The sequence below is a fragment of the Nomascus leucogenys genome, chromosome 19 (genome assembly GCF_006542625.1).
Source record: "Nomascus leucogenys isolate Asia chromosome 19, Asia_NLE_v1, whole genome shotgun sequence".
NCBI classification, from domain to species: domain Eukaryota; kingdom Metazoa; phylum Chordata; class Mammalia; order Primates; family Hylobatidae; genus Nomascus; species Nomascus leucogenys.
Window position 1 is genome coordinate 75,058,824 of NC_044399.1, and position 25,857 is coordinate 75,084,680.

Consider the following 25,857-nt stretch of genomic DNA (forward strand, 5'->3'; position numbering starts at 1 on the left):
GCTGAGATCGCGCCACTGCACTCCAACCTGGGGGACACAGCGAGACTCTGTCTCAAAAAAAAAAAAAAAAAAAAAAAAAAAAGACTTAACGTTTATAACAGATATGCTTTTCTGTATGTATATTTCAATTTTTTAAAAAAATTCTAAAAATATATCTAGCCCGGGTGCGGTGGCTCATGCCTGTAACACCAGTACTTTAGGAGGCCAAGGCCGGTGGATCACGAGGTCAGGAGATCAAGAACATCCTGGCTAACACGGTGAAACCCCGTCTCTACTAAAAAAAATATAAAAAATTAGCCGGGTGTGGTGGCGGGGCCTTGTAGTCCCAGCACTCAGGAGGCTGAGGCAGGAGAATGGCATGAACCCATGAAGTAGAGCTTGCAGTGAGCTGAGATCGAGCCACTGCCCACTAGCCTAGGCGACAGAGTGAGACTCCGTCTCAAAAAATATATATATATATATATATATATATATCCGAATAGAACAGAATTAAGGCAACTGAAACTGTCTAAAGTCGATAATTCAACTTTAAATACAGATAGAAGCATATTTTTAGGTACAGCAGTGCTGTCTCTACGAAAAAAAAAAAAATAGCCAGGCCGGGCGCGGCGGCTCATGCTTGTAATCCCAGCACTTTGGGAGGCCGAGGTGGGCGGATCACGAGGTCAGGAGATCGAGACAACGGTGAAACCCCGTCTCTACTAAAAATACAAAAAATTAGCCGGGCGTGGTGGCGGGCGCCTGTAGTCCCAGCTACTCAGAGAGGCTGAGGCAGGAGAATGGCGTGAACCCGGGAGGCGGAGCTTGCAGTGAGCCGAGATTGCGCCACTACACTCCAGCCTGGGCGACAGAGCGAGACTCCACCTCAAAGAAAAAAAAAAATAGCCAGGAGTGGTGGTATGTGCCTTTTGTCCCAGCTACTTGGGAGGCTGAGATGAGAAGATCGCTTGAGCCCAATAGTTTGAGTCTGCAGTGAGCTATGATTGCACGACTGCACTCCAGCCTGGGTGACAGAGCAAGACTTTGTCTTAAAAAGAAAAAAGTGGGGAGGTGGGCAGATGGCTCATGCGTATAATCCCAGCACTTTGGGAGGCTGAGGCAGGTGGATCAGCTGAGGTTAGGAGTTTGAGACTAGCCTGGCCAACATGGCAAAACCCATGAAAAAAATTAGCCAGGCATAGTGGCGGGCGCCTGTAATCCCAGCTACTCGGGAGGCTGAGACAGGAGAATCACTTGAACCCGGTAGGCAGAGGTTGCTGTGAGCCGAGATCGCGCCACTGCACTCCAGCCTCAGCGACAGAGCGAGACTCCGCCTCAGAAAAAAAGAAGAAGAAGGGGGGGGAAGGGGAGGGGGAGGGGAGGAGCTTGATCAATACAGGGTTGATTTTTGTTTTTTTTTGCTTGGGGAGGGGGGAGCAAGAATACTTTGCAGGTGGTATGTGGTATATACTACTGTCTGGAGGCACATGTTAGATTGTGTCTTCGTGATGTGAGCAGTCATTGATGATCATTGCCTAGATCCATTAATTCATTTAGAGTTGCAAATAATGATATTCCAATTCTATTTGTCCCTTCATTTATTAGCTGAGGTACTTCTATGAAAGGAAACTTCTCCTTATTAGTTATTAGTAACTTTGAGGTACAGTTCATCAGGTAAAGCAGGATAAATGTTTGATTCTTGGCCGAGCACAGTGGCTCATGCCTGTAATCCCAGCACTTTGGGAGGCTGAGGCGGGTGGATCGCCTGAGGTCAGGAGTTCGAGACCAGCTTGGCCAACACAGAGAAACCCCATCTCTATTAAAAATACAAATTTAGCCGGGTGTGATGGTACACGCCTGTAGTCCCAGCTACTTGGGAGGCTAAGGCAGGAGAATCGCTTGAACCCAGGAGGCGGAGGTTGCAGTGAGCCAAGATCATACCACTACACTCCACCTGGGTGAGACTACATCTGCAAAAAAAAAAAAAGTTTCATTCTTTTGCTTTATCAGTTTTAAAAATAATGAGTTGGCTGGGCGCAGGGGCTCATGCCTGTAATCCCAGCACTTTGGGAGGCCAAGGCAGGTGGATCACCTGAGGTCGGGAGTTCGAGACCAGCCTGACCAACATGGAGAAACCCCGTCTCTACTAAAAATACAAAATTAGCTGGGCGTGGTGGCGCATGCCTGTAGTCCCAGCTACTTGGGAGGCTGAGGCGGGAGAATCGCTTGAACCCAGAAGGCAGAGGTTGCGATGAGCTGAGACTGCGCCACTGTACTCCAGCCTGGGCAACAAGAGCAAAACTCTGTCTCAAAAAATAAATAAATTAAATAAATAAAAAAAAGTAAATAAAAACAATGAGTTGGTGGTTCCCTAGCATCTTCCAAAAGTGACCAAAGAGGGTGGTTTGGTTTTCCTTTGTAGTGTCTTATGAACTCATGGATGACTTTTTTTTTTTTCTTTTTATTAAATAGAGATGAGGTCTTACTCTGTTGCCCATGCTGGTCTCAAACTCCTGGGCTCAAGTGATCCTCCTGCTTCTGCCTCCCAAAGTGCTGAGATTACAGGTGTGAGCCACTGTGCCCCACTGGATTACACCTTTTTTTATTTATTTTTCAATTCATTACACTTAGTATCTTTACTGAGGCACAGTTAACCGTCTTTGGCCATGGGGAATTTATTCAGCTTGGCCCGTGAGTCTTTTTCATCATATCCACTGTAGTCTTTGATGGCTTCCTTGCTTTCTGGTATCACAGGTTGTTCTAGGCTCATATTTTTTCCTCTCTCAGATCTGGAATCAACCATTTCTCCCAGGAGATCTGGTTTATTTTGCTGGGAAGTCGTATTGAAAAGTTCATCTGGGCACTAGGGATGGTACCAGGTTAGTCATTGTTTCTAGAAGCTTTTGCAGCAGAGCTAGGAATTACTATTACTATTCTTTTTTTTTTTTTTTTTGAGACGGAGTCTCGCTCTGTCACCCACCCAGGCTGGAGTGCAGTGGCGTGATCTCGGCTCACTGCAAGCTCCGCCTCCCAGGTTCACACCATTCTCCTGCCTCAGCCTCTCCAAGTAGCTGGGACTACAGGCGCCTGCCACGACGCCCGGCTAATTTTTTGTATTTTTAGTAGAGACAGGGTTTCACCGTGGTCTCGATCTCCTGACCTGTGATCTGCCCGCCTCGGCCTCCCAAAGTGCTGGGATTACAAGCGTGAGCCACCGCGCCCGGCCTACTATTACTATTCTTAAGATAGTAAATACTATTACTATTCTTAAGATAAAATATGTTGCAAGTTCTTATTGATTCCTTTCCTTTCTTTTCCTTTCCTCCTCTCCCCTCCCCTTCCTTTCCCATCCCTCTCCTTCCCTCTTCCACTTCCTCCTTCCCTCCCTCCCTTCCTTCCTTCCTTCTTTGCCACCCCACCCAGCTAATTTTTTATTTTTTTATTGGGTAAAGATGGAGTTTTGCCATGTTGCCCAAGCTGGTCTCAAACTCTTGGGCTCAAGTGATCCTCCTGCCTCGACCTCCCCAAGTGCTGGTATTGCAGGTGTGAGCCACTGTACCCAGCATATACTTGCTGATACTTTATTCGGTTTCACATCTGCAGGTTTTTACTTAATTTCATGAATTGTCCATCTATATCTCCCATTCAAAAATCTTGTGACTGCAGTGGTGCACACCTGTAATCCTAGCTACTCAGGAGGCTGAGGTGGGGGGATCACTTGAGCTCGGGTGTTTGAGGCCAGCCTGGGCAACACAGAAGACCTTATCTCTTAAAAAAAGAAAAAAAATCCCTTGCCAAAAAATCCAGTCCTCAGCCAACATATTACTCATTAATTTTATCTCACAATATGCCCCAAGAGTCTCAAAACTAACATTACCATCAACAAAGTGATTTCTGAAAATAGCTGTTTTTTACTCTTACATTTCTTTTTTGTCCTTGGAGACCCTCATGATGGATTTCAAAGTCATTTGGAACGTTTTCATTCTGAATTTTCTGCATGGAGTCAGGACAGAGGTTCGTTTGTTTCATCTTACTTCAGATTTTTAGGGAGTGCCTTTTTTGTTGTTAATTTTGTTTTGTAATAAAATATATTTCTAATTTCTCTACCTGTGAAATGAAAAAAAATCAAATCTCAAAAGAATAGTCAGAAGTCTAACTTCTTTCTTCTATCTCATTCACCCTAATCCTTTACTTCCTCATGGGTTACTATTTAAACAATTTTATAATTTATCATTCCTTTATTTGTATTTATATTTTCGAGCCAGGGTCTTGCTCTGTTGCCCAGGCTGGAGTGCTGTGGCACAATGTCAGCTCACTGCAGGCCCTGCCTCCTGGGTTCAAGCTATTCTCCTGCTTCAGTCTTCTGAGCAGCTGGGATTACAGGTGCATGCCTCCATGCCCGGCTCTTTTTTTTTTTTTTTTTTTGTATTTTTAGTAGAGATGGGGTTTCACCATGTTGGCCAGGCTGGTCTTGAACTACTGACCTCAAGTGATCTGCCTGCCTTGTCCTCCCAAAGTGCTGGGATTGCAGGCGTGAGCCACCGTGCCCGACCCATTTTTTCAAACTCAAGGAAATACACGTATGTATTTATAATCATTCCTTCTTAAATAGGTAGCATTCTGCAATAAGTTTTCTTCCCCTTGCTATTTTTACTTTTTTTTTTTTTTTGAGATGGAGTCTTGCTCTGTCACCCAGGTTGGAGTGCAGTGGCACAGTCTTGGCTCACTGCAACCTCCAACTCCCTGGTTCAAGCAATTCTTTTGCCTCAGCCTCCTGAGTAGCTGGGATTATAGACATGTGCCACCATGCCCAACTAATTTTTGTATTTTTAGTAGAGACGGGGTTTCACCATGTTGGCCAGGCTGGTCTTGATCTCCTGACCTTGTAATCTACCCGCTGCAGCCTCCCAAAGTGCTGGGATTACAGGCGTGAGCCACGGCACCCGGCTGCTGTTTTTACTTTTTACTGTTTTTACATAATCCTGGGGATGATTTCAGGACATTTTAAACAACGACCTGTCAGATTAAGATGAAAGAAATGGGCTGGGTGTGGTGATGTGCACCTGTAGTTGCAGCTACTTGGGAGGCGGAAGTGAGAGAATCACCTGTGCACAGGAGTTCAAGGCCAGCCTGGGCAACATTGTAACTCCCTATCTCTTTTAAAAAACAGACGGCCACTGCACTGGGGTGTCCCTCTCTGTCCTGTCCCCTTTCCTCTTGAGGTTTTTCTAGAAGCTGCTTTGCCAAAACAAAGAGGTTGTGGCTTTGTGTGCATCAGATTTCTCTGTAGAATGGCTCTTCTCTTCCTGCAAATACTAGAGAGAATTTAATGATTTCACTCAGCCTGTGGCTTTTTTTTTTGTTTTTTTTTTTGCCTTAGCTATAGTTAGCAGAGACATGACATGCTACACTGGTCTGTGTCAAGCTACACCACATGTGAAAGTTTCTTGGCTGATGACATCATTGAGATCTAGAAATTAAAGTGAAGATTCAAATTTGTACCAGTCTGGGTGACATGGCAGAACCCCATCTCTACAAAAAATACAAAAATTAGCTAGGCACGGTGGCACACACCTGTAGTCCCAGCTACTCAGAAGACTGAGGTGGGAGGATCACTTGAGCCTAGGAGGTTGAGGCCACACTGAGCCGTAATTGCACCACTGCACTCCAGCCTGGGTGCCAGAGCATGACCCCCTCTCAAAAAAAAAAAAGACAAGAAAAGAAATTTGTAGACCACCCTGCTACCTAGCATATTTTAAAATTTAAGAACTGGCTTTTTGTTTGTTTGTTTGTTTTTGCCTGATTGATGGCTTCTGGGATCCCATGTGTTTTTAACGCTTGCAGTTCCTCTCATTGATGATCATTCCTTGACTACTTGGAATTCCAAAGATATAAAACCTGTGTTCTCTATGGACCTACGACTCCTCACCAGGCTTCTCTCACACTGTAATTCCAGCAGTGCATCTTCAAATCCAAAATCAGCCGTAAATTCACCTAGTTCTTTGCATTAAACTGGATTAGCCATTGTAAATGATTGGTTTTGGGGTAGACTGTAAAATGTTGCATTATTTATGTACGTCTTGCCTGCTAAACTAGATTATGACAGTTTGAGTGTAGCACTCTTCATTTAAAATATTTGTGTTTTGCAATTATAAGGATATTAGCAAAATAAGATCATTTCAATTGGGGGAAAACTGACAGCTTCTATGTACTAGTGTTTGCAGCAAAATGTAAAAATTGCCTACAACCAGAGACCTGTGGTGTTGAATTTAACTATTAATTTCTTAGAACTTGATCCTATATTTTACTGTGACCCTGCCCACTAGGAATTTTCATGATAAATAAGAGGGGGACTGAACAACTGCTGTGAGCCATACTTAAGTTAATCTTTCATCATTTAAAAGCCTTGCTTGAGAACTCCTGGAGTATGAATTATCTGTCTTTTTTTTTTTTTTTTTTTTTTTGAGATGGAGTCTCGCTCTGCCACCGAGGCTGGAGTGCAGTGGTGCGATCTCTGCTCGCTGCAAGCTCCACTTCCTGGGTTCACGCCATTCTTCCACCTCAGCCTGCCAAGTAGCTGGGACTACAGGCGTGTGCTGCCACGCCCAGCTGATTTTTTTGTATTTTTAGTAGAGATGGGGTTTCACCACGTTGGCCAGGATGGTCTCGATCTCCTGACGTCGTGATCCGCCCACCTCGGCCTCCCAAAGTGCTGGGATTACAGGCGTGAGCCACTGCGCCCGGCCTGTCTGTCTCTTAATGTCTAGTTTCTATAGGAGAGCAAAGCCAGATTGAAGACAGTCCTGAGATGATGTGTGTGCATGTGCATACTAGAGCAGTTCATTAGAAATCTTCCGAATGCAGCTGGCACGGTGGCTCAGGCCTGGAGTCCGAACACTTTGGGAGGCTGAGGCAGATGGAGGGCTTGAACCTACGTGTTCCAGAGCAGCCTGGGCAATCAGTATAGCAAGACCCCTCTCTATTTAAAAAATAAAAATAAAAGGAAAATTTTTAAAAAAGAAATCTTCAGAAATATCAAGTTTGTTGACTGACCATTATATATGGGAAAGTTGGGTCAGGATGCAGGTGAAGGAGCCATATTTAAGAGAGGGAAGTTTTCATTTTAGTCCTAAGATAACTGGGTAATAAGTTGTCGATTTTGTGATTTCTGACTTCCTCAGAACTCTGAAAGTATCCCTGATAGAGTTCTTGTCAGGTTGGTAAAGATGTATTTTCTTCTTTTCATCTCTAGAAATGATGAAGCCCGTCCTTATTTTGGAGAAAGAGTGTCGCAGGTCAGCTTTAGCGTAATGAGAAACAGCAATATCCTTACTTTACTGGTCAGAATTTGTGAGCAAAATGATTCCTCCATCTGTGAGAAGAGATGGGAAGTGCTGCCCTTTTAGCCACGCTTGTAGATGACCTTTGCTGTGCAGGGTGGGCTGGCGGGGAGGGCCAGGTTGCAGTCAGCTCTCCATGGTCATGGGCTTTGATGTTGGGACAGGGAATGGGGAGTCTGATTCTTGACCCCCATCATCCTCCCACACACCGGCTTAATACGCTTCTTCCCCAGCTTAATACTCTTATTGTAAGCTTCTTACTGCAAAGCGTTAGCCTCTCAGTAGACTAGAAATTATGTTTCTCATGCAGGATGATTGAGTAATAACAATATGACTGTCTTAATGTCAATATGATTTTGTCTCATCTTGTCTGAAACATAATTGAACAAGTTCAGGTTCAGACAGGTCTTAAGAGTCCACTATTCATTTCTCAAGAGCAGGTTCTTCAAACACACACACACACACACACACACACACACACACACACACCCTTTGTTTTTTATCCTTTCTTAACAGTTTCCTAGTATAGAATAAAGTGGCTAGGTTTTTGTGTATGTATGCAGTGTGAGGCTGCTGGTTAGTTCTTGTTAGAGGACCTCCCCCAGTAATCAGAACCTGTGGTGTCTGCGTGTGTGCGTGTGCGCTGTCAGTGTTGCCAGGTACAACCGGAATGATCAGTAGCAGTCATCAGATTCCTTTTAGCAGAAAAAGATCTTCAAACCTGACTTGGTGTTTTTTCTTTTTTATCCTTTTTGTTGTTGTTGTTTTTGAGACACAGTCTCCTTCTGTCTCCAGGCTGGAGTGCAGTGGCGCAATCTCATCTCACTGCAACCTCCACCTCCTGGGTTCAAGTGATTCTCCTGCCTCAGCCTCCCGAGTAGCTGGAATTACAGGCGCCTGCCACTACACCTGGCTAATTTTTGTATTTTTACTAGAGATGGGGTTTCACCATGTTGGCCAGGCTGGTCTCAAACTCCTGAGCTCAATTCATCTGGCCGCCTCGGCCTCCCAAAGTGCTGGGATTACAGGCATAAGCCACCACACCCAGCCTAAAGTTTTTACTTTAAAGAAAGAAATTTTCAGGCTGGGCACGGTGGCTCACACTTGTAATCCCAGCACTTTGGGAGGCCGAGGTGGGTAGATCATGAGGTCAAGAGATCGAGACCATCCTGGCCAACATGGTGAAACCCTGTCTCTACTAAAAATACAAAAATTGGCTGGGCTTGGTGGCGTAGTCCCAGGTACTCGGGAGTCCCAGGTACTCGAGATGGAGCCACCCCACTCCAGTGACAGAGTGAGACTCCATCTCAAAAATAAATAAATAAATAAATTTTCAATACAGTGATGGCATTGTTTTTTTTTGTTTTTTTTGTTCTTTTTTTCTGAGACGGAGTTTCACTCTTGTTGCCCAGGCCCAGACTGGAGTGCAGTGGCATAATCTCGGCTCACTGCAATCTTTGGCTCCTGGGTTCAAGCAATTCTTCTGCCTCAGCCTCCCGAGTAGCTGGGATTATAGGTGCGTGTCCCCATGCCCAGCTAATTTTTGTATTTTTAGTAGAGACGGTGTTTCACCATGTGGGCCAGGGTGGTCTTGAACTCCTGACCTCAAGTGATCTGCCTGCCTTGGCCTCCCAAAGTGCTAGGATTACAAGCATGAGCCACCGCGCCCGGCCAGTGCCACTGGTTTTTAAAGTGGAACTTGAGTCCCTCTAGTGGGTAGGGTATAATTCACCTTCCCAGCTTGAGATAGAATGGAAGATGCCAGTCATGATTTTCTTGGAACCAGTTTTCAAATCCAGTCTTCTCCTCAGCGCCGGTGTCACCCTCCCCAGCTAAAAGGCAGTGCTTGGCTCGCCGCTGGCTTGGTCCCAACATCAGCCATGATTCAGGAGTCCTCCTCCTCTGCCCATGTGATCTTAGTGGCCCTGATCCTTCCTTGCATGTAATCTCATGGCTGTGGTTCACTAGCTGCTTTATCTCAAGCCTCAGCAAATATAAACTCAAACTACAACTTGATGATGTTTATGCCATGCAGTTCTTTCTAGCAAAGAACACAGTGCCCCCAGGGTCCTTGAGTTGTCATGAAATAAATAATTGTGCAGGTCTGCTTTGGGTACCACGGGTACATGAAGGACGTTTAGCAGTTGGAGGAGTTACATCCCAATAGCCAGAACAAAGGCAGTGTGGTGCGGCTGGAAAGAACGTGGGTTTGGCATTCAGTCCTAACTGCAGTTACTGTGTGACCCTGAGCTGTGTGACATAGCCTTTCTGTGTCTTCGTTTTCCCTTTTGTAAAATAGGGAGATGCCTAAACTATCTGGTGGGGCTCTTACTTTTTTTTTTTTTTTTTTTTGAGACGGAGTCTCGCTCTGTCGCCCAGGCTGGAGTGCAGTGGCGCAATCTCGGCTCACTGCAAGCTCCGCCTCCCGGGTTCACGCCATTCTCCTGCCTCAGCCTCCCGAGTAGCTGGGACTACAGGCGCCCGCCACCACGCCCGGCTAATTTTTGTATTTTTAGTACAGACGGGGTTTCACCGTGGTCTCGATCTCCTGACCTCGTGATCCGCCTGCCTCAGCCTCCCAAAGTGCTGGGATTACAAGCATGAGCCACCGTGCCTGGCCTACTTTTTTAATTAAAAAAAAATTTTTTTTTTTTTCTTAAGAGACAGGGTCTCACCCTGTTTCCTGGGCTAGATTGCGGTAGTGCAATCAGAGCTCACTGCAGCCTAGAAGTCTTGGGCTCAAATGATCCTCCCTCCTCTGCTTTCAGAGTAGCCGGGACCACAGACGTACACCATTGTGGCTGACTAGTTTTAAACATTTTTTTAGAGATGGAGGTCTTACTATGTTGCCCGGGCTGATCCAAACTCCTGGGCTCAAGTGATCCTCCTGCCATGGCCCCCCAGAGTGCTGGGATTATAGGCGTGAATGACTGCACCTTGCAGGGTTGTTTTAAGTGCTGGAAATAACACACACAAAACCCTTTGTGTTTTCAGTGCTCTATGATTGGTAGCAGAAGTTGTGGAAATTTTCTCTGAGTTCATTACAATGCATGAGGTTTAATTATTCGGATAACTTTCTCCTCTTTTCCATGCTTCCTTTTTCTTGCAGTCACCACCAAGTAAGCGAAGAAAATTAGAGAAACCACGGAAACCCATTACATTTGTGGTGCTGGCGTCTGTGATGAAGGAACTATCCCTCAAAGCATCACCTCTGGGCTCGGAGACGGTGGAAGGCATAGTCATCGTCACAACATGGATTGAAAAAATTCTCACTGATTTGAAGGTACCTGCTTAACCATATTGACGAAGTACTCGTAATGATCCTTCTCTCTTTTTTCTTTTTTTTTATTGAGAGTTTGGAGAGAGGGGAAAAGTGATTTCCCATAAAATTCTGTTTTTCCTCCAAACAGGTCCAGCATAAACGAGTTCCCTGTGGAAAAGAGGAAGTTAGCCTTTTCCTAACAGCCATAGAAAACTCCTGGATTCATTTAAGGAGAAAGAAAAGGGAGCGAGTGAGACAACTGAGAGAAGTTCCCCGAGCTCCCGAGGACGTCATTCAGGCCTTGGAAGAGAAAAAGGCCACCCCCAAAGAGTCTGGCAATAGCCAAGAATTGGCCAGGGGCCCCCAGGAGAAGACCCCCTGTGGGCCTGCTCTGTGGGAAGGCGAGCCTGCCACTGTGGAGGGCCCGTGCCCGAGCCAGGAGTCCCTGTCCCAGGAGGAAAACCCGGAACCCATGGAGGATGAAAGGAGTGAGGAAAAGGGAGGGGTGGAGGTTTTGGAAAGTTGTCAGGGCTCTAGCAACGGAGCACAGGACCAAGAGGCTTCTGAGCAGTTCAGCAGCCCAGTGGCTGAAAGGGGGAAACGCCTCCCAGGAGTGGCCGGACAGTACCTGTTTAAGTGTTTGATAAACGTTAAGAAGGAGGTGGACGATGCCTTAGTTGAGATGCACTGGGTTGAGGGCCAGAACAGGGATCTGATGAACCAGCTTTGTACCTACATACGTAACCAAATTTTCAGGCTTGTTGCCAGTTAACTAGAAAGTTCTCGCACCGTTGGAAATGTGTTTATAGTAACTTGCTTTGGAGTGGCCTGTGGGGTGGCAAGAGGAATCCTAGCAGCGGCCCATTAGTAGCACGATGTGGAATTATCTTCGAAAACAAAAACCTATGAATCTGTCCCCCACCTCCCCCCACCTCCTTCCCACTTTTTGAGTTACAGGGAGTCGTAGTGTGGCCGTTTACAAGGAGGAATTGTGGTCATCAGTAACAACAAGAAGCCCTCAGTAAACTCCCGAGGGATTGCAAGTTGGCTCAAGCTGGCCCCCTCAGCTTTGGGCTGCTTCTGCAAGGCCAGAAGGGTTGTTTGTGGAGTCTGGGCTGGGCAGCACTGCCTAGAATATCATGCTCTCTCTGTCACCCAAGGGTGTTTCTTGAGGAGGGGGGGCTCTCTGCCTCCAGTTGGAGGTCCTGTTCCAGTTGGAGGTACCCTCTTCTAGGTCACTCTTTAAGATGGGGCCTACCTTGCATCAGTCCCACAAAGGGAGCCGTATGGTGCGGGGTGGGGAATCGGGGAGAGAAACCTTAGTAATGCTGGGAAGGAGGAGCAGAGTCTGGGGACCACCCGGTAAATGGCACATTCCTGACACATGGCTGTTTTGATGTTGCTTATTTCAGAAGCAGAATTAGGTAAGCAAAACTCCCAGGCGTGACTGAGGCACACAGAAGGCACCCATACCCCCACCTCCAGCCTGTTGACAGTACCATTTTGTAGCAGTTTTACTACTGTATGATTTTTGTTCGGACATTTGAAGTAGAGCTTGTTTTGTTTTTAATATAAGAATATTCACAAATTAAAAACCAGCGGTCCTATTTGAATCCTGGGGTTAGCTGATGACAGAAATGAGAAATGGAACAAAATAGTATGTGCTGTAGGTAGCTTAAGAAAGTCTCAGATATTTTGTTGCTGATCAAATACTGTTTTTTTGTGGCTTCACTTGTAATCCCCCCTGTACTTAACCTACTCACATTGGAGAGTTCTGAGGCTGGGGTAACCATGTCCTTAAAACACGTTTCTAATTGGAATGCCAGGGTTCAGTAGCAATCCCCCCAGAAAAGGGGTGACCTTCTGCTGCGCTTGACTTTAACAGCTTGATGTTGCATCAGCAGCCGAGGGTTCTATTTAGACTAAAATCTTTGCCAGAGCTCCTTGCCATCTGCTAAGAAGACTGAGTAGTTAAGCCAGCCTTCTGAGAGGTGGCTGTTGGTGAGGACAGGAAGCTGGTGACCTTGGCATATCTTGGCAGCACTTGGATCGGGCCCTCGGCAGAGACACAGGAAGTGGAACTACTGTGCTTTAATTTGGCTGTGGAGCTGGAGCTAGAGAAGACAGCATACTGACCAGTGGCTTTTTGATTGTTTGTTTGTTATGAGATGGAGTTTCACTCTTGTTGTCTAGGCTGGAGTGCAGTGGCGCAATCTCAGCTCACTGCAACCCCCGCCTCCCGGGTTCAAGCAATTCTCCTGCCTCAGCCTCCTGAGTAGCTGGAATTACAGGCACGTGCCACCATGCCTGGCTAATTCTGTGTTTTTGGTAGAGATGGGATTTCACCATGTTGGCCAGGCTAATCTTGAACTCATGATCTCAGGTGATCCGCCCACCTTGGCCCCCCAAAGTGCTGGGATTACAGCTGTGAGCCACCACTTCCAGCCTCTGACCAGTGTTCTTAACCTGGTCCGTGGACCTCCAGAGAGTCCATATACCTCCTAGAGTTACTTCTAAAAGCTCTGTGAGCATGTGTGTGTGTTTTTCCTGGAGAGAGGGTTCCCAGAACCCTCAGACATAGACAAAGGGGTCAATAACCCACTAAGGATTAAGAATCATTATTCTAGTCCAAGCATTCACGTGTCAGGCTGCAAAAAACAATACCCAGGGTCACACAGAGCCAAGACTCAATTCAGGACCGTGGATTCCCCTGGTCTAGAAATTTTCTACTGTGCTAGCCCACACCATCCCACTATCCTTACCTCGAGTGAATATCACATTTGAGTCATTTGCTGGACCCAAACCTAGTTTCCTTGGTATAATTTTAGGATAATTGTTTAAGTGGCAACTATTCATTCAGTAAGTAGTAAGTACTTATTGTTTGCTTGTTTCATTATGAAAGAGTGGCACATGCTCATTAAAGATTTGGAAAAATGAAAGTCGAAACAACAAAATCACCCCTAGTCCCAACCTTCTGTGACATAACCACTCTTGGTATTGGCGCATTGCTTTCCAGTCTCTCTGTAGACAGGGTGTGTGAGTGTGTGGGTTTAACTGGTGGTACTCATGCTGCATATTCAGTTTTATATTCTGGTCCTTTTTTCATTTAACATCTTACAAGTATTTTTCCGTGTTCTAACACTAGTGTATTGACTTACACTCCTTGCCTGTTCAAAATGTCTTTCAGGCACAGCACTGGCCTTTAAGTCTGTGTCTTAGGGATTTCCAGAGAATGCTCTGTGTATTGAGGCACAGAAGGTGTTTCTGTGTCTTAGTGTGTTGCTGTCCCTAGGTTTAAGGCTTCCTGTCATGGAGGAGATTTCATAGATGTTAAGCTAATGACCTTAGAGTTTTAAAAAATCCGTGACCGTGGCTGGGCGCAGTGGCTCACGCCTGTAATCCCAGCACTGTGAGGCTGAGGCGGGCGCATCACATGAGGTCAGGAGTTCGAGACCAGCCTGGCCAACATGGCGAAACCCCGTCTCTACTCAAAATACAAAAATGAGCCAGGCATGATAGCGCGCACCTGTAATTCCAGCTACTCGGGAGGCTGAGGCAGGAGACTCATTTGAACCTGGGAGGCAGAGGTTGCAGTGAGCCGAGAACGCCACTGCACTACAGCCTGGGCGACAGAGTGAGACTGTCTCCAAAAAAAAAAAAGAAAAGAACAGAACCCGTGAGCAGGCCGGCTTTCAGTCTGGAGCCGAGTGCCTTCTGTGCATTTAGATGTTTCCATTTCCTTCCCTGAGAAGATTTTCTCAGGCTGCCTAGTGAGAGAACATTGAAAATATTTTTAAAGGACATCTAAACATTGTTTTGGTCATGCATATGCTTTATAATTGTGTGTTGTTTCACAGCATATACCTTTGGCACAGGTGGGCAAGTTTTTCTTTGAAGAAATAGGTTATTGACTCATATGTCATAATCTTGAGTGTTACTCTCCTGAAGTGTCCAGAGGTCACATTCATGTTGTTGGGTTGGTATGAAATTAAATCTTTGTGGTGTGACCCTAAATTCACTTCTGGTCCCTAGAATCGGCTTCTGGTCTCCTGATAACTGAAGTGGAGACAGAAGCTGACAGAAGCTGAGCCTGTTTTCCAGGCAAACTAAAGCTGCTTTTGTGCTTCGGAATCTGCTTTGTCTCCGTCAGCCTGGTTCCTTCCCCACACATGCTGGCCGCACTGTCCCCACTCCAGACCTCTGCTGCGTGTCCTGGCAGGGCCGCGGCTCTGCAGTGGCCTTTCAACTCATCCTAAGCTTCGTGTAGATTAGTATATATTTTTTATAAAACATAAAGCCTTTCCTCTCGATGGAAATCAAAGCTTACCATGTGAGCACTCGAACTTCTAAGTTCTGACAGGAATAACAAAACTGCAAGAAGTGGAAAAGATGGAAAAGCCTGGGGGAAATCCGAGGCCTTTTGAAAGAAGGGAGCCGATGACTTCATGACCAGCTCCTGGAGCCCCCCGCCTTTCTGCTGAAGCCGCGGCATTTCCCTCCGTGGCCACACGAGGGCACCCTTGGCCCTTTTATCAAAGCGCCTTCACTTCCCCGTGGGAATGGAGACGATTCTGTCCATGGTGTTTGCTTGAAATACCCAGTTGCTACCTAGATTTGTATTTTTATGTAAACAAATACATTTTCACAGAAATAAGATTTGAAAAATAAAAGTAGAAAGAGAAAAAAACACTAGCCATGGTCTCTTTACCTGGTGTAATCCCTTTCGACCTTTTAATGTTTTTTAATGGTCCCAGCTGACTATTTTTTCTATTCTTTCCAGCTGTCCTTCTACTCTAGAATATATCCAGGGCCAGTCCTTTGGATCAAGTTTTTCTTGATATCTAGTTAATGAAGATACTGGAGAGGAAATGCTGAGTGATCTTCAAACAGTAACTTTCCAAAAGCCTTATGTTCCAGGAGTAATACCAAGATCTCCAAGAAAGCAGCTAGGTTCAGAAGGCAGGGCGCGGTGGTTCATGCCTGTAATCCCAGCACTTTGGGAGGCAGAGGCGGGTGGATCACAAGGTCCAGAGTTCAAGACCAGCCTGACCAACATGGTGAAACCCCATTTCTACTAAGAATACAAAAATGAGCTGGGCGTGGTGGTGTATGCTTGTAATCCCAGCTACTCGGGAGGCTGAGGCAGGAGAATCGCTTGAACCTGGGAGGCGGAGATTGCAGTGAGCCAAGATTGCGCAACTGTACTCCAGCCCGGGCAACCGAGTGAGACTTAGTCTCAAAAAAAAAAAAAAAAAGCAGCTGGGTTCAGTGTTCTTTTGTGACCCTTGTTTGGGGTTCCTCTGGTTGGCTGGCTAACATGCATGTCGTGTGTTGCTTATATCAGAAGTTGAGGGTTCTGTGTGGGGTAGATGCTGTCGGTTAGCCAGGCCTTGCTTCTCACAAGGGGCGTTTCTGGGGAGAACGTGGATCTTACTAACCCTGGGGTCTGTGTGGGCTCAAGGAGGATCCCATCTCCCCTTATGTTTCTGGTACAGGATCAGATGTGGCCGCCCAGCAGTTGTGCACGTTAGGGTGAGGAGGGTCCAGGTAGAAAAAGTCAGTCAAGAAGGAAGAAGGAGCATTTCAAAGGTGCAGCAGGTTTATGGCGATAGAGGGGGTTCCCTCAGGAAAGGGTCACGGCCTTTTTAGGGAAGTTGGTGCACAGGAGACTTGGTTTGCTGAATAGGCACTAACCTCAGTAAAACCCAGAAGAGGCTGAATAGAATGAATTGGCTCCTGCCTCCTGCAGGCAGCACTGATGTGTTGAACCTCTCTAGTAATTCCGAGTACACAGCTCTCGGTGTGAGTGCCAGCGCAGTATTAGAGGCCCGTAAGGTGCCCGCCCCACTGATGATGGGCGTCACACGTGCCCCGGCGTTCCTGCTCTGCTCTGTGACATTCACATCCTCTGCTGTGACTCAGCCAAATGACTAAAACAGCGGTTGATGTTTTAAATTGCTGGTTGGAGCAGCTAATGCTGCCTGGTGGAGGAGGCTGTGCTTTGTACTCCAGGGACTATGTTGTGACTACGGAACGCCCTTGCCCCTCGAGGTGCCCTTTGAGGTGTAGCCTGTCTGCCAGTCTCAATCCAAGCAGAAGCGTGGGTTTCCTTAGGGAAGAGGAAGATTATGGGTGCTTCCCTCACAGGGGAACTGAAAGGAGAAGGGGTAGAGGAAAAGTACAGCCGGACTTGGCAGAACCGGCTCACGAACGGTGCTCTGAGAGGGCCAGGCAGGTGTAAACCCAAGACCCTTTTCCACCCACCCTAGGGGGGCGAGAGGCAGGAAAGAGCAAGACTTCGACGTTCAGACCTGGGTTCCCGTCCGTTTACTAAGCCTTGTCTTCCTTATGCCACAGATGAGGAATTCTCACTTCACAGAGTTAGAGCAGTGCTTAAGTGTGAGAAGGACTGAGATCTCAGCAGAGGGTGGAAACACTTGTTCCTCTTCTGATTCTTTGAATTTTCAATTTCCATTCAGAAAACCTTCTACCAGTAGAGTCAGATGAAAAGGCTGAGACCCCACGTGTATGCCTGCAGGTGTAAAGTACCACCGTTGACAAAGAGCAAAACCCATACTTGATGTGATGGAGGGAGGACCGGGGGCCAACATTGATGGTCCACCTTCCACACACACTGTCTCATTTAGGAACCCCGTCAGCCTGTGTGATGTGCCTTCGTGGTGGCTGAAGGAAACAGAAGCTCAGAGAGTGTCAGTGACTTGCTGTAAGGTTATCCATGGAGCTCAGTCATAGAAATGGGATTTGAACTCAGGTCCAAGAAGCCAAGACTGGGATCTTGTGCCACAACTCAAAAGTCTATGGCAAGTGCTGCACTTCATGTGGAAATGTACTTCCAGGCTCGTCTGACCCACCTCTAGGGACGGAGACTGCAGTGATACGACACGGGGAAGGAAAAAAGCATCTTTCACCTTCAGAGTTGAGCCCTTTCAGGTAATATTATTTTCCAGCCTATGATGAATGAGTGACATGTGGTCAGTGGAATTACTTAGAATTCTTCATTTATGCTACCAAATCTTCACGGATCTTTGTATTTGGCAGTAGTGCAGATAATTAAGTAGTTAGTGAAAGCGCAAAGTAAAATATCTAGTGAAAGTACATGTTGGGGCCAGACGCAGTGGCTCACGCCTGTAATCCAAGCACTTTGGGAGGCCGAGGCGGGTGGATCACCTGAGGTCAGGAGTTTGAGACCAGCCTGGCCAACATGGTGAAACCCCGTCTCTACTAAAAATACAAAAAATTAGCCGGGCGTGGTGGTGGACACCTGTAATCCCAGCTACTTGGGAGGCTGAGTCAGGAGAATCGCTTGAACCCGGGTGGCGGAGGTGCACTCCAGCCTGGGGGACAGAACGAGAAAAAAAAATTATGCCATCAAATCTTCACGAACTTCGTATTTGGCAGTAGTGCAGGTAATTATGTAGTTAGTGAAAGCGCAAAATAAAATGTCTAGTTAAAGTACATGTTGGACCAGAATCAATAGGAAATAACTGATTATTAGGTAAGTTATTCTTTGGCAATACATAATTGTATAATGAAAGAGAGGTTTAATTATTTTTTTTAAATAAGGCAGCTCCAAATATTTCACTTACAAAACAACACAAAACTGATGTGCTTTTTGAGCTTCCTGGAGAAGGTAGCAATTGCCAGAAAAACAGCCAGGCCTCCTCCCCAGGCAGGGTGTGTGAACTAGTGTCAATCTGGGAAGAGGAAAGGCTGCCTGCCATCTGGTGGACCCATTCAGGGAATGTGGCCCCAGAATCTAAAAACCAGAGCCAGGAAGTTCCCAGCTGGGGCACTTGGCTGGCTCGAGGAGCCAGTCAGGCCCCAGGGAAATGGCAGCTTGTGCGGCTGCTGTCCAGAGAGAGAATGAGAATGCGGCCCAGAGAGCACGGCCCAGCAGGCCCCCTCCTGGGACACCGGTGAGCAGGGGCCTGTGCCCAGAGACTGGCCATTTGGAAACTGTGTCTCCTGCTGGGAAAAGGGGAGTCCCTGTCTGGTCTGACACAGGATCCTTACTTCACACATATTTGTCCCAGATTCCTGCCTTCAAGGCCAAATGTGGGCTTGTTTGTTTGTTTTGAGACAGAATTTCACGCTTGTTGCCCAGCCTGGAGTGCAGTGGTGCGATCTCAGCTCACTGCAACCTCTGCCTCCTGGGTTCAAGCGATTCTCCTGCCTCAGTCTCCCGAGTAGCTGGGACTACAGGCACCTGCCACAATGCCCGGCTAATTTTTTGTATTTTTAGTAGAGACGGGGTTTCACCATGTTGCCCAGGCTGGTCTCGAACTCCCAACCTCAGGTGATCCACCTGCCTCAGCCTCCCAGAGTGCTGGGATTCCAGGCATGAGCCACCGCACACGGCCACCCAAATGTGGATTTATCTGGGGGCTTTATGGAGCAAACTCTGGCCATATTCAGTGAGAGCTCTGGACGAGCACAGACGAGGACTTCTTCATTCTCAAAGGAAACATCTCAGCCGGGCGCGGCGGCTCAGCCCGGAATCCCAGCACTTCTGGAGGCTGAGGAGGGTGGATCACCTGAGGTCAGGAGTTCGAGACCAGGCTGGCCAACATGGCAAAACCCCGTCTCTACTAAAAATACAACAATTAGCTGGGTGTGGTGGCGGGCACCTGTAATCCCAGCTACTTGGAAGGCGGAGGCAGGAGAATCACTTGAACCCGGGAGGTGGAGGTTGCAGTGAGCCAAGATCGCACCACTGCACTCCAGCCTAGGCGACACAGCGAGACTGTGTCTCGAAATAATAAATTAAAAAATAAAAATATAGTGGAGTGGCTTGTGTTCAGCTCCCCCCTGGTTATTGCTGTGCTAAAATAGGTGCCCAGTGTTGCTGGATCTGCTCATGTTTTGAGGGAAGCCAGAAATCCAGATTTATGAGAAATTTGCTTAATTGTAAACCCTGACAATTAATTATTTTATTAAAAATGTAAACCAGCCGGGCGCGGTGGCTCAAGTCTGTAATCCCAGCACTTTGGGAGGCCGAGGCGGGCGGATCACGAGGTCAGGAGATTGAGACCATCCTGGCTAACACGGTGAAACCCCGTCTCTACTAAAAATACAACAAATTAGCCGGACGTGTTGGCGGGCGCCTGTAGTCCCAGCTACTAGGGAGGCTGAGGCACGAGAATGGCGTGAACCCGGGAGGCGGAGCTTGCAGTGAGCCAAGATCATGCCACTGCACTCCAGCCTGGGTGACAGAGCGAGACTCCATCTCAAAAAAAAAAAAAAAAGTAAACCAGCGGGGCATGGTGGCACAAGCCTATAATCCCGGCACTTTGGGAGGCCGAGGCAGGTGGACTGCTTGAGGTCAGGAGTTCGAGACCAGCCTGGGCAACATGGCAAAACCCCATCTCTACGAAAAATACAAAAAATTAGCTGGGTGTGATGGTGCGCACCTGTAGTTCCAGCTACTTGAGGGAGCTGAGGCAGGAGGATTGCTTGAGCCCAGAGAGGTCAAGGCTGCAGTGAGCCGAGATCGCACTGCTACATTCCAACCTGGGTAACAAAGTAAGACCTTGTCTCAAAAAAAAAAAAATTTGCGGTAAACCATTTGTCAGTGACCACTTCTGCCACCAGGAGTAGAACTGCCTGTGTTTTCCTGCCTCCACTACCCTCTCACTGGAGCTACTGGTCAGCTTGCTGCCTGTTTCCCTGTTTTAGGGTCCTTCCCACCTCTTAAGGGAGGAGTCCCAAGGAGTCTACCCATGGGCCTGCTTGCTCTTTCTCCCACTGCTGGCTGAACTCATCCACGCCAGTTACTTCAACCGTTCCTCATACATTCATTGTGCCCAGATCCAGACCTGTCCTGAACTTCCAGCATCCTCATTCCTCACCCCCCAGCCCATGGCCGTGTGAGACTCCTCTGATTGTCTGCACCTGCTTCTCCTGTTGCCTTGCTCACCATCCACCCAGCTCTCCAGAGTACAAATCTCTGTTCTTCTCTCTCCTTTCCCACCAGGTCTAAAGTCTTCCACTAAATCCCACCAATTCCACCTTAGAAACCTCTCCCCAGTCCAGCCCAATAGAGCTCTGTAATGGCCTCAGCGAGTTCTGGGGAGCTTCAGAGTAAAGAAGTAGAAAGAGCAGATTTAGGTATTTTGGGCAGAGAACAAGATGAAATCTGCTTTTCAAAAGAGAGAGTAGGATGGGAAATAAATCCCACAGGCAGGGGAGTTGGTTGAGACCGAGAGATGCAAGATCCCAAAGAATGGGAGGCCCTTTCTGATACAGGACAGGCCAGCATTTTCCCCCTTTGACAATTTCACGGTTTTTTTGTTGTTGTTGTTTTGTTTTGTTTTGTTTGAGACAGTGTCTTACTCTGTCACCAGGCTGGAGTGCAGTGGTGCGATCTTGGCTCACCACAACCTCTGCCTCCCGGGTTCAAGCAATTCTCATGCCTCAGCCTCCCGAGTAGCTGGGATTATAGGCACGCACCACCACTAATTTTTGTATTTTTGGTAGAGTCGGGGTTTCACCATGTTGGGCAGGATGGTCTCGATCTCCTGACCTCGTGATCTGTCCACTGCGGCCTCCCAGAGTGTTGAGATTACAGGCGTGACCCACTGCGCCCAGCCAGGTTTTTTTTATTCTTAGTCCGACAATTTTATTTTATTTTATTTTATTTTTTATTTTATTTTATTTTTTTGAGATGGAGTCTCGCTCTGTCACCCAGGCTGGAGTGCAGTGGCGCAATCTCGGCTCACTGCAAGCTCTGCCTCCCAGGTTCACGCCATTCTCCTGCCTCAGTCTCCTGAGTAGCTGGGACTATAGGCGCCCACCACCACTCCCGGCTAATTTTTTGTATTTTTGGTAGAGACGGGGTTTCACCGTGTTAGCCAGGATGGTCTCGATCTCCTGACCTCGTGATCCACCCGCCTTGGCCACCCAAAGTGCTGGGATTACAGGCGTGAGCCACCGTGCCCGGCAATTTTTAAAAAGCAGGACAGGCTGGGCGCAGTGGCTCACGCCTGTAATCCCAGCATTTTGGGAGGCTGAGGTGGGCGGATCGCCTGAGGTTGGGAGTTTGAGACCAGCCTGACCCAACATGGAGAAACCCCGTCTCTACTAAAAATACAATATTAGCCAGGCATGGCGCGTCATGCCTGTAATCTCAGCTAACTCAGGAGGCTGAGGCAGGAGAATCGCCTGAACTGAGAGGCAGAGGCTACGGTGAGCTGAGATCACGCCATTGCACTCCAGCCTGGGCAACAAGAGTGAAACTCCGTCTCAAAAAAAAAAGGCAGTACATTTTCATTATAAAAAATTTAGAATGCTGGGCACTGTGGCTCACACCTTTAATCTTAGCACTTTGGAAGGCTGAGGTGGATGGATCGCTTGACCTCAGGCATTCAAGACCAGCCTGGGTAACATGGCAAAACACCATCTCTACAAAAAATACAAAAATTAGTTGGGCATAGTGGTACACGCCTATAGTCCCAGATACTCAGGAGGCTGAGGTAGGAGGATCACTTGAGCCAGGGAGGTCAGAGCTACAGTGAGCCGTGAGTGCGCCACTGCACTCCAGCCTGGGCGACAGAATGAGACCCTGTCTGAGAAAAATTTTAGAAAATATTGAATAACCCTAGAATTCTACTATTCAAATGAAATTATTTTACATTTTGTTGTCTGTTTTATATGCATATTTTTTTACATAGAAAATGTGGATCATATGGTATCTTACTGTTTTATAATCTTTTTCATTTAGTAATATAACTTTTTTCTTATTATAAAGTTAACATGTTTCAGAAAACTTGTACAAATAAAAATTAGTGGTAACCACACTGCCCAGCAACAAGCCCTGCTAATAGTAGCAATCCTGTTTTCCTCACCCGCTGTCAGTGTTGTGAGCATTGCTTCAGCTAACCATTACTAGTCGGAAATTTGGATTTTCTGGTTTTCACTTTTTTTTTTTTTTTTTTTTTGAGACAGTCTCCCTCTGTCACCCAGGCTGGAGTGCAGTGGCGTGATCTCGGCTGACTGCAAGCTCCGCCTCCGGCATTCACGCCATTCTCCTGCCTCAGCCTCCCGAGTAGCTGGGACTACAGGTGCCCGCCACCACGCCCAGCTAATTTTTTGTATTTTTAGTAGAGACGGGGTTTCTCCGTGTTAGCCAGGATAGTCTCGATCTCCTGACCTCATGATCCATCGCCTCAGCTTCCCAAAGTGCTGGGATTACAAGCGTGAGCCACCGCGCCCAGCCTTTTTTTTTTTTGAGGCGGAGTCTCGCTCTTTCTCCCCATACCCCCCACCCCCGCCCCAGGCTGGAGTACAGTGGCACAATCTCGGCTCACTGCAACCTCTGCCTCCCGGCTTTAAGCAATTCTCATGCCTCTGCCTCCAGAGTAGCTGGGATTACACGCATGTACCACCACACCCGGGTAATTTTTTGTATTTTTAGTAGACACGGGGGTTTTACCATGTTGCCCAGGCTGGTCTCAAACTCCCAACCTCAGGTGATCCGCCTGCCTCGGCCTCCCAGAGTGCTAGGATTATAGGCGTGAGCCACTGTGCCCGGCCCCTTTTTCTTTTCTTTAGTGATGATTTTGTTTTATTTTTATAGCTTTTAGAGGTAATCAAATCTATCACACTGTGTGCTTTTATATTTTCTTTGTTTGCCTTTATGGGTAGAAACTCCTTCACCACCCTAGAGCTGAAAAATATTTTCCTATATTTTATTATGGCTATTTTGGTTTTATTTTTTACATTTAGCATTTGAATTTACGTTGCTGTATGGTGTGAAGTTTAAGGACCTGTCTTTTACCAGTGGTTCAGCATTATTTCAGAGTAACTCATCAGAGAGGTGACTGGGAGGCTCTAGCACTCCCCGAGGTGTCCCTGATGGCACAGGGACTGCAGCAGGCTGGGCAGCAGTGGGATGTCCTTTCCCAGTGGGCCCTGGGGCCTTGGGGAGAGAATTTCATAGTGCACTGGAGCTGAGCCCTGGCTCTGTGGCATCTGCTCTGGGCTGTGCAGCCAGTGACCGGCCACTGCTCTCGGCCTTGCCTCCAGAGAGAGCCTTATTCCTGGCACAGGCCGCTGATCTCGGGCTTTCAAGACTTGATCCTACAGCCTTGCATTTGGGTGTGAACTGGGGCTGCTGGGATATAGACCTTAGTCCTTTCTGTGGGGCACTGATCACATTGCAGCCCGTCGGTCCTGGGAGGTGCTTCCCTATCACCATGTCCCCACCCCTGCGTGATCCAGCGGACTCTTGACTCCCATGGCAAGACTCCACCCGGCTTTACTCATCACTTCTGCCCAGTCCCGCTCCCTTGACCTGAATTAGTTTTACTGTCATAAAGCCACCTCTTTTTTTCTTTAAAGGAATCCCTGACATCCTCATCCATCTCCTGTGCCTTTCCGCTGGGTCAGCCTCCTCCCACCAAGCTTCTGACCCACTGTCATCCGCAGCTCCCACTCTAGCTGCAGAGCTTGACTGGGCTCTGGTTTCTCAGAAGAGCTCAGAGGACCTGGCTCCTCCCTCTTTGCTTCTGAACTGCATTTCTTTCCTTATTACTCAGTGTCCACACCCACGGTGGCTGCCTGGATAAAAATCTGCCCCTTTCTCCCGTCACCTTTCGTGCCAGACAAAAGCCCCAGTGAGTAATGGTGACCCACCCAGGTCCAGCTAGCAGCTCTCCATTCCTGAGTGGCCTGGGGCAGAACGGGGTCCTGCGAGCTCCTGGATCCCAAGTCTGATTCCCTTTCCCCATCTTCCCGCTTCTCTGCTAAGCTTGTTTATTGGGTACCACTAAGCAAAGTGAATGATTATTCCTGTCTTTAACTAGGAGGGGTGGAGTTCCCGCTCCATCTTCACCCACTTCTGGGAGGCTTTCAGGGACTCAACACCCCACACTGATAGCACTTCCCAGGCCTGGCCCAGCCAGCCAAAGAGGAGGACCAGGTCACTTCTCAACCCAGCTGACACTTGGCAGCTTTGTGACCTTGGATACACCTTCTCTTGGGAGGTCAGACCCCGTGATCCCAGCTCTTCCAGCTATGACATCATGTGAGGCTGCAATTTTTTGTTTTTTTTTTTTGAGACAGTATCTTGCTGTGTTGCCCAGGCTGGCCTTGAAATCCTGGGTTCAGGCGATTCTCCTGTCTCAGCCTCCCAAGTAGCTGGAACTTAGGGCGTGAGCCACCGCGCCCAGCTTCTGGAAAGGACATGAATGAATGGGGAGGTGGAACCTGATTGGACCTGTTCTGTGAGTTCAGGAGAGGTCCTCTGACAACTCACTTGGGGTGGGGAAAGGAGGTAAAGAGTCCTGTGGAAACTTCTGGCTGTGGGGACCCCATTTCACTGATGATTGAATGGGTCCACCTCTGTCAAAGGAATTCAGAGTCCCGCTCATCATTCAGACTGGGGGAATCAGGCTCAGTTGACTGGCCCAGTCTTAAATCCACTGAATTTCTTTTTATCTCTGCATAGAAAAACAGGATTACAGTTGCTTCTCACTGTCCAATGGGGATTGGTTCCTGGAACCCCCGAATACCCGTCCATGGATGATGCTCAAATCCCTTACGTGTAACCTATGCACATCCTCCCATATCCTTTAACTCATCTCTGTGCTATTCAAATACCTCATACCATGCAAATGCTGTGTAAATAGTTCTTGTGCTGTGTTGGTTTTTAAATTTGTATTATTTTTTCTTGTATATTTTAAATTTTTTTTCCTGAATATTTTTGATCCACGGTTAGTTGCCTCCATGGGTGCGGACCCACGGACACGGAGGCTGCATCTTCTAAAATGAGCATGGCGGCGCCCTCTGGGTCCTCGTGTAGTACTGTCTCTGGTGCTGCGTCCAGCACAGTGGTGAACAGCAGAACTAATCTTCTGCACGTTACCACATTGGAGTGGAGTTCCGCTGTGTTTCCTTCTGCCCCACTCTGGCTTACCAGAGACCCCCTGGCCTTGGCCACAGCATACCTCGCCTAGTGCTTGGCACCTCAGGCACACAATAAATATTTATGAAATGGATCTTCTCTGGTATGTCTTGAGTGTACTAGTCTTCTGTTTTTTCCTCTTCATCCTGCAGCCAGCTTCCTCCCATGGGTCTTGTTTTAATGATGGTATGTGAAAAGCTCCTTAGCTGCTTGCAAAAGATGAGACATCAGGCTTGAAGGGTTGGGACACCTTCTGAGATCTACTGTGAACATCTGTACTTTTGGCTTCATGCCCTTTCCCCCATCTCATGAGTCAGGCTTTGTAGGAGTCAGGGCACTGATTTTCATAGCTC

The 25,857-nt window shown here is 47.5% G+C and overlaps 2 protein-coding genes across 4 annotated transcripts in view; both read left to right on the forward strand.

Moving 5' to 3' along the window:
* METTL16 (methyltransferase like 16) overlaps positions 1–15,268 on the forward strand; it is an 89,517-nt gene extending 74,249 nt beyond the window's left edge. For 2 of the 3 annotated variants that reach the window (XM_030799893.1, XM_030799894.1), the window contains 3 exons: positions 3,922–3,993; positions 10,429–10,602; positions 10,730–15,268. In XM_030799893.1, coding sequence (XP_030655753.1) covers positions 3,922–3,993; positions 10,429–10,602; positions 10,730–11,353 — 870 coding nt within the window. In that variant the 3' untranslated portion in view covers positions 11,354–15,268. The remainder of the gene's footprint in view (positions 1–3,921; positions 3,994–10,428; positions 10,603–10,729) is intronic. The other variant, XM_003277825.4, reaches the window with a different exon arrangement.
* Positions 15,269–15,897: 629 nt separating this feature from the next.
* LOC105738606 lies at positions 15,898–25,598 on the forward strand (the record flags this gene model as incomplete). The annotated part of the gene is made up of 4 exons (XM_030799896.1): positions 15,898–16,137; positions 16,851–16,906; positions 22,456–22,459; positions 23,919–25,598. Coding segments are annotated over 4 exons (549 nt in total), but the record flags the coding sequence as incomplete, so codon positions are not given.
* Between the last annotated feature and the right edge of the window lie 259 nt (positions 25,599–25,857).